Raw genomic sequence first — 9,400 nt, forward strand, 5'->3', positions numbered from 1 at the left:
ACTATGGTTCGTAACCCCCGTTCCGCACTTTAAAGCAAACTATTGTTTCTATATTGATGAGTGTTAAGTGACCTGAGACGAAGTCTCAAGTGACCTATTCTGATCGCCTTTTGTCCGTCGTCGTGCGTCGTGCGTCGTCCGTCGTCCGTCGTGTGTTCGTAAACAATTTACATTTTCGACCTCTTCTCAAAAACCGCTGAAGCAATTTCAATTACATTTTGGACAAACCTTCTAAGGCATAAGGCCAATCAAAATTGTGAATTATATGACCCCCACCCCCAGGGGCTTTGGGAGGGGCCAAAAGGGGTAAAATTGACTAAAATTTCAAAAATTTCTTCTCCACTCACAGATGCGGTAGAATCAAATACTCTTCATAGTTAGAAAGGTCTCACGGTCCTCTACAAAAATTGTGAATTATATGACTCTGGGGTTTCAGGTTTCCCCCTGGGGAGGGGGTTAAGTTTACTATAGTTTGTATGGTGAAAACACATTTTGGAGCATTATTTGATCATTTATAATAGAAAATTAGTCAAATGTTGTCAGAATCATCCCTATGAGATGGGCATTGAATCATATTAACACATTTTCTTGACTGACCCCAAGGGGCCTTAGGGGCAGGGCCAAAAGGGGTCAAATAGGCTAAAACTTCAAAAATCTTCTTCTGAAATTCTGGAACTGGTAGAGTCAAATACTCTTCATAGATGGAAAGGTCTTAAGGTCCTACTAAAATTGTGAATTATATGCCCCTGGGGTCTCATGTGTCCCCATGGGGAGGGGGTCAAGTTTACTATAGATAATGTAGGAAAAACACATTTATGAATGTTATTTGCTTATTTTTCAAAGGAAATTAGTCAAAATGAGTTAGAATTTTTAGCCTGAGATAGCATTTTATCGTCATATCTATATTGGGGCCTTAGAGGCGAGGCCAAAAGCTAAAATAAGCTAAAACTTCAAAACTCTTCTTTCGAATTCACAGATTTGATGGAACCAGATACTCTTCATAGATTGGAAGGTCTTAATTAAGTCCCTTTACAAAAAATGTGAATTTCATGGCCCTAGGATCTCAGATTTTCCTCTGGGGAGGGGGTCAAATTTACTATAGTTTATGGAGGAAAAACAAATGTATGAACATTATTTGCTTTGTTTTCATCGGGAATTAGTCAAACTGGGTTAGAATTATTAGCCTGAGAAAATATTTCAACATCATATCCATATTGGTCCTGGCCGACTCTAGGGACCAGAGTGGCGGGGCCAAAATGGGTCAAAGATCTTCTGCATTCACAGGTTTCATGGAACCAAATGATCTTCATATATTAAAAAGTGAAATTTATAAAATCACTGACACTGACTGACCTCTAATTTTGTTTTGTTTTTTAACGTTGCAAAGCAAATTGGAATTTTAATCAAAAGGTTTGGTAACATAATACACTAACTATCAAAATGAAAAAAAAACAGAAAATAAAAATTCACATACGAAGGTTCAACTTTAAAGTTTATTCTAATTCGTAAATACTTTTTACAGATTGGGCCTCTTTTTTTGTAATTGTAAGACAACGTTACAGCTTGTTTCTAAAGCATTGAATCAGATTTTATAAAAGGGACAATTCATTGAGGCTAATTCTGTTAAATAATCACAAAGCAAAATATGACATGTATTGTTCTATATTCCTTATGAAACATTTAACAAGAAATATTTGGAAATTCAACGACATTGTAAAGTGTTTTGATTTATACCGTTGAATTTCCAAACCGTTGATCAATACGATTAAGCAGGTACAATATGTACGCTGTACCCATACCCCGAGCCAATGTCACGTACATTTATCAAATGTAATACATAATCACTGAGGAGTTGGTGAAATTATCTTTAGCCAAAAATATTAACATGCACCTATGATTACGTAAACACACTACTATAAGAGCGATTTAAGTAGTTCTAGACAAAAAATTCTTTGCTACACTAGCAAGGGCCAGGGTTCGGCATACAAGACGTCCAACCACAATGTATAATGGCGGACAGACTTTCACTACAGTGGGCTTTTCTGGCATATCACAGTAAAACTAACTAATCTAATTTCCATTAGAACTGGTTTGTTTCTGATATATATGAAAATTTTAATGTACTCTTAGACCGACTTTTCCCTTTCAAACAGTCCAGTTTCATTTATGTCAGAAATAATGTAAATATACAAAATCCTCTCTTTGACACCATCTGTTACCATTAATGATGACAATTGTCTATAATAATCGATTAAAAAAAGACTATTCCTTTCATTTGAATGATTTTGCTTATTTGGGATTTCAAATATGATGTAAAAACAAATGCATGGAATGTTCTAATTTAGTTTCATATGGTTTTTTTTCAGAGCTTCAAAAGACGTAGAAACTCAACCCCAGCCCCAGAAGACCGTGGACATTCCAGTGAAAACCGATAATGAATCATTGAATAATTTTAAAATTCCACGTCCAAGCCTGACCACGCCAATCTATACGAACGACTACAGCACGTGGGGCTCGTCCTTTTCCTCGTTTAGTCCCTACTACGGATCAGTGCTGTCACTGAACGGCGACGAGGTCATGTACGAGGAGATTGACAAGGATCAGGAAGAGAGGACACAGGTGGAGACGCAGCCCGCGTGATGAATGTGACGAAAGAAAGATAATAAAGGAATAAATGCATGAATAACATATTTCAGTGGATGATTGTGAGGAAAGGTTATCAAGGATTGAATGCATCAAACAGAGTTATCCGCCCTTGCAAGTAGGTTTTGATTGTGATGTCATGTGTTTGCAAGCGTAACGTCATTTTTTTTCGGAGAAAACGACGTGAATTGCGCTCACAAAATCATGACGTAATAACCGATACCTATCCGCCAGGGAGCGAATTTTGTAATATGCAAAGCCGGAGGTTGGGGGGAGTGTCTATCACGCATTAATCTCTGTGCAGGAATACAATACTCCGGGAAAAGTTCCTAGATATTATGTGAAAAGGGAAGTAAATCTGGAGAAGTACTCACGAAAAGCAACGTAAACCAAGGGTGAAATAAATCAACGGAAAATTGAATTATGCGTACTTGAGAAATGAATGTAGTGAAACCTGTTTTACTTATTACGTGCTTGATAATGCCAAATGGTCAAATTGATAATTATCTGAGCCGTTTATTCAATATTACAGAGTAACCTCCCTTGGGAGTAGGTTATAATTGTCATTAGTTTGTGTGAGAAATTCACGTCTGTTTCACTGAAAAGTGTGAAGTTATGCTCGCAAACAAATGATATCACAATCAATACCTACCCCATTTGCAGATAACTCTGCAATATGCAAATACAGAATGGATAATTTGGCTAACATGATCATTTTTATTTATTAATTTGGTGACCTTTATGGACTTGCTGGACTGTGGAAAGCTGGAAAATAAAATATATCAAGAAATGCATGTGTGAGGAAGATAATATATGAGTTATATTTGATACGAGAACACAGGGTACGAACATTGAAAATTATACTGATTCAGAAGAACTGTTGCTTCTTGACGCAATGTATGATTTAAGATTGAAGAGGGCTCAAGTCACGTACTAAGAAGAGTGTAAAAAATACGTGAAAATAAATGAATGGATTTTTTTGGGGGGGTGGGGGGTGGGAGGGGTCTCGTTGATTCAATGAAGATTTACATTTTAAACACTAGAAAGACTATGTGTATACGTTTTTTGCGTAAACAACTATCGGTCATCATTGTCTATCCGAGGATTTACCATTAGATTTTTTGTACAATATTCCTACATCACCAAGCTCACAGTTAGTGTATTGATGCTTTACAAAAATGTACCTGATATAATAATAAATACATGTCGCTATGTATCGGAACCGTTAAGTCTACCAAGACTTGTATATATCTGTAATGGTCTTTGTATACTAAATGTAAAATTATAGGGTGAATATGTGAGCCAATGGAATGTTGAGCTTTATGTAATTTGGTTTCATGTGTTACACTCATTTCTAATGGTTTAAAGTTTGAGGGTTTGTTTGCATGGACTGAAAACCATTGCACGTCGTGTATTATTACGTCATACACTCAGTTATGTAAATCCATACATAACGTTTTAGTGGTAAATTTCAAAAGCGGCATAATTCAAATATGGACTAAGATCTCAATGCACTACATATGAGTTTGTTTTATTGTAAAAAAAATAATAAATGCTAGAAAAAAATGTCAACTTGTTCAAATAAGATTATAAGAATTTATCTCAATATAGTTTGGGTTTATTGAATCATAGACAAATAACGAAAGGGGATTCTTCATAGACGCGAAATGATTTATATCTGTAAATAGATATATTCTCAAACAGGTGACAATTGATTATCATGTTTATAAAACTCGAGAAAGTTTATTTTCGAAATTATAAAACTCGAAACATGAAATGTTAACACAGCTAATATTGAATTTTCTTACTTCAATAATCAGCTATACAGTCTTCCAGAAAAGTGTTGATGTCGTTTGCGAACAAATTTATATTTAATTCAAAAGTGTTGATAATAAGTAAAATCCATAATTGGTTTAATGAGAACGTTTGATGAGATTGGTAGATTAATGTGCTATAAGCAATAAATTGTCTCAATTCGTTCGTGGTGATGGTACATGTCAGCATCATCATCATCATCATCATCATCATCATCATCATCCATCATCATCATCATCATCATCATCATCATCATCATCATCATCATTATCATCATCATCATTATCATCATCATCATTATCATCATCATATCCATCATCATCATCATCATCATCATCATCATCATCATCATCATCATCGTCTCCATCATCATCATCATCATCATCGTCTCTATCATCATCATCAGCATTATTATCATCACCATCACATCATCATCATCACCACCACCATCATCATCATCACCACCACCATCATCACCTCCCAAACACCACCACCACCACCACCACCACCATCATTATCATCATCATCATCATCATCATCATCATGATTTTAACCATTTATTATCAATACGTAGTGACCATTGATATTAATATATTTAAGAAAGAATAAACTTTATTCAAAAACTGTTCGATACCTAAGTAACCAGATAAGTTTTGCGACAGTATTATCTCTCTACTTTGCGTGTTCGGTTGATTGTTACGATGAGTCATCAAGAAGTTGTCAGAAATTAAAGATACATAAAAATGTGTGGTATCACATGTTCATGTGAACATCTTAATCTATACCCAAACAACTGTAACTTTGAAGTCATGTGGCAATCATGTGATTAGGTGTACAAAGACGTTCGCAAAAATCACTAGGTGTTAATGTATGAGGTATTTTTATCTTATTTATTTGCAATTTGTATTTCTCTGAAAGAGATGTAGTATAGAACAATCATGTAAAACCATTTATATATCTTCTTATCACCATTTGTATTTTGTACCTTATTTTGTATTTTGTATGTAAAATAAAGTTAGTTTTATGTTCCTAACAAGCTGAATCTGTTTTCAATTTCTCATGTTTTCAACACACATGTAAAGTTCCTATTTAGACGAAGAACAGATGTAAGGAAAAGAAGTACTAATGCCACAAATATGTGTTTACATGAATGTAAAGGTCACCCCAAACTACCCCCACCACTTCCGCCACATTCCTCCAGCGTTATTCGGCATGCATTAGTGAGATAGCACTATAAAAATGCGAATGTTCAACAATTTCTGAATTAATGGAACACGATATAACCATACCACAGGCTCTAAAAATATACAGACCGCAACATATTGCACATATGGGTGAATGTCCTCAAATGACAATAAACAAATCCCAACTAAATACTTCGAGGCCTAGAGACCTGACACTGAGTATGTAAAATATGCTAGGACAAAGAACAATGTCAAAAAGTTAATTGATGTAAACGGGATCCTAAATAGTTAATACAACCAAATGCATTTTTTATGTCGGATTTTAAAGTCCGTCAACTTCTTAATCAAGACAAACACAAAACACATGATAATTAACGATAGAAAATAAAAGAAGACAAAATATATAATAAAGCAGCCCACATAAACCTTTCTTTGAAAGGTGTCAAAAGACAGAACATTTCGGGGTGGGGTAGGGTCTTCAAATAATAAACACGCAATTTCTTAAGCGGCCTTAAAACACCGTGTCAAAGGTCATAGGGGAAAACCGCTTATATCATTACAAAATTTTGCATGGTGGACTACGTAAGAAATTTAGCAAGGTGCGAGATTTTTTAAGACGCAACTGTAAAACTGCTTTGAAAACAAAAACAAACAGCAGGAAAAAGAACTAGATACATGTTTCAAAGATGTTCTCGGCCGATTTGAGGAGTTTTCTTACTTTATTAAAATTCTTGTTTCATTTTTTTGTCTTCTTTTATTTTCTGTTGTTAAATGTATATCCGTGTTAGTATTTTGTGTATGGCTTAATAAGGAGGTTGACTGTCTCATTCTATTTTCTTCACGGTTAGGATTTTGTTTTGCCCCGTAAATTTTTTTTGCCCCGTAAATCAATGTATGGTTTTAAATACATTCTATTCTTACTGATATCGTTTTTGTTACACGAAATTAGCTTAACTTTTACAAATAAACTTTGTGACAGAATGGACATGTTTCAAATGGACATATTTCTATGCAAACTATATGGCCTATTAATTATTGATTCAAAGTTACCCTTTCCAAAATATCAATCTATCAAAAGGAAAGCAAAGTAAAAAAACTCATTTTAATACGATTCCTATGAACATAGTTTAATATGGCTTGCATCTGCTAAAGATTCAATGTCAACTAAGGATGTGTAATGTTTTGGATTACGAAGAATGCTTGAAGCACTAAAGCTCGAATAACTTACCTACGGGAAGTAACATGCAATTGTCTCAAGATGTTGTCGAAGTCGATAACCAGATGTGGAGAGTTTAGATCTCTACTTAATTTGATCACATATAATTATTCATGATTATCATTGTCTACGATTCATACATAAACCTCCTACGGGATATTCAGGAATGCACACCATAATGAATCCATTTTAAATTGCGATAATAACACAATGAAAGCTTCAGAATAATTGAAAATTAGATATAAATTTCTATATCAGCAATATAAAAACAAAAGTTTCGTTTGTTATCGCTCCAACAGCAATATCCTATAATAACTCTAGATATAATTAATGAAACAGTGTTTACTATAAACGTGAAAAGATATTTTACCAAAACAAAAACAACAAAAGACGCAATGCAAAATCAAGGGATACCTACACAGAAACATTACATGAGCTCCAAATAGAGTATATAAAGTAAAACATGAAATGTTCTTTTGCTCTGATTTGTCATTAGAAGAATGAAGACCTTATAACCAGAACCTAACAGCGGGTTTCCTAAAAATTAGAATGAGTTACTGCCAGCTTTAACCTAAAAAATGTGCCAAATTATGTTTGATTTGTTTCTTACAGCAACGCCGACGACTACAACCACTCCAACGATTACAACAACTCCAACGACTACAACCACTCCAACGACTACAACAACGCCGACGACTACAACCACTCCAACGACTACAACAACTCCAACGACTACAACGACTCAAACGACAACAACGACTCCAACGACTACAACCACTCAAACAACTACAACCACTCCGACAACTACAACCACTCCAACAACTACAACTTCGACAACTACAACCACTCCAACAACTACAACCACTCCAACAACTACGACAACCCCTACGACTACAACCACTCCAACAACTACAACCACTCCAACAACTACAACCACTCCAACAACTACGACAACCCCTACAACTACTACCACTCCAACAACTACTACCACTCCAACAACTACGACTACAACCACTCCAACAACTACAACCACTCCGACGACTACAACTACTCCAACAACTACAACTCCGACAACTACAACCACTCCAACAACTCCGACGACTACAACCACTCCAACAACCACAACAACTCCGACGACTACAACCACTCCTACAACTCCGACGACTACAACAACTACAACCACCCCAACGACTACCACCACCCCAACAACTACAACCACCCCGACGACTACAACTACACCAACGACAACTACAAAGTCTCCATTTGTTCCCGTCCATGCCTCGTGTACCAGCCACATCCAGTGTCCACCCCACTCCATGTGTCGACCAAATGCCTGTAAAGGGTTTACCTGTCTCTGTGACGTAGGCTTCATAATGTCTTTGGATTCCTTATCGTGCATTAAAGGTGACGATCTAACCCATAGAGGATTTGTATTTAGTTTATAGCAAAAATCGTCTATGCTTTATATCTAATTGATCTTAAATACAAAACACTTAAGTGGCTTGATATAAAAAGAATTTTGATTGGGTGATGAAATGATACAGGAAATTGTCTATGCTTTATATCTAATTGATCTTAAATACAAACACTTAAGTTTAAGTCACTTTTTAAGGATATTTTTTGATTGGCCGATGAGATATTACAATAATTTTGTAAAGGAAAAGACATATTAGTGTCTGTGTATTTTTTAAATGGATAAGATGTACATATATACAGTAAATCAAGAATATATTGTACAGTGTACCACGGACATTGGAAATTTAAATATAAACTTTGAACATTTATGATTAAAAGCAAGACATTACAATACAAATCAGAAAACAAATCGTGTTCAGAAATTTAGAAAAAAAAATGTTTTTAGTTAGTTTTCATTAAACAAGTGAGCATAGAATCATATCAAACATCGACTATTATATGGTATTTTGCAATTCAGCTTCCAGAGTAGGAGAATCCTGTAGTCCAAAAGAAACTCGGTGCCTATCGCCATTTTCCGGCTGCATGGACACATGTCGTTGCTATGATGCTTTCGTTCCGACAGCCGACGGAAGATGCCGACTCGCCACGACGAGTTTCGTCGGCGAGGCGTGTGGTACTATGGGATGTGAATACCCCGCAAAATGCATTTCCGGAATATGCACATGTATGCCTCCCTTCCGGTCTATGACGGAAGAGGAATTCTGGGTAGATCCTCTAGTGACGAAACAATGTGAAAAGGAGGATTTTTCTATGTGTAAGTAAATAACGAGGAGACAAATACCGGTTTATTTATTTATTATTTGTTTGTTTTTATTTATATCTGTTTCTGTATAGCACGATCGTCCATATTATCATAGCGGGAAAATGATGGTAAAACTTATGATGTCGTTTTTTAATTGTTTACAAAGAATTGTTTTTAAGTGAAACATATCTATTATATGAGAAGTTACATATTTTTACATAGATTTGCTAAGTTATGATCTTGACAATGTGTAAATAAATCTCTTTGTAGGGAAATGTAATGGAATTCTAATCGACATTCCAGAAGCACTTAGGACGACAACAA

General features: G+C 35.3%; 1 protein-coding gene across 1 annotated transcript; it reads left to right on the forward strand.

Moving 5' to 3' along the window:
* The first annotated feature begins 2,730 nt into the window (after window positions 1–2,730).
* LOC138305759 (salivary glue protein Sgs-3-like) lies at window positions 2,731–8,303 on the forward strand. Its single transcript, XM_069246032.1, has 2 exons — window positions 2,731–2,761; window positions 7,471–8,303. Exons 1-2 carry the CDS (start codon window positions 2,731–2,733, stop codon window positions 8,301–8,303), a joined length of 864 nt encoding a protein of 287 aa, XP_069102133.1.
* Window positions 8,304–9,400: the final 1,097 nt, after the last annotated feature.

This window comes from Argopecten irradians, chromosome 13, assembly GCF_041381155.1.
Source record: "Argopecten irradians isolate NY chromosome 13, Ai_NY, whole genome shotgun sequence".
Classification (NCBI taxonomy): domain Eukaryota; kingdom Metazoa; phylum Mollusca; class Bivalvia; order Pectinida; family Pectinidae; genus Argopecten; species Argopecten irradians.

Excerpts from the sequence above, each read along its gene's own strand:
- LOC138305759 (XM_069246032.1), top strand. The coding sequence starts at position 2,731 with ATGCATCAAACAGAGTTATCCGCCCTTGCAA. Across the intron at positions 2,762-7,470 it reads AGAGTTATCCGCCCTTGCAA|CAACGCCGACGACTACAACC; the intron begins GTAGGTTTTGAT and ends TGTTTCTTACAG.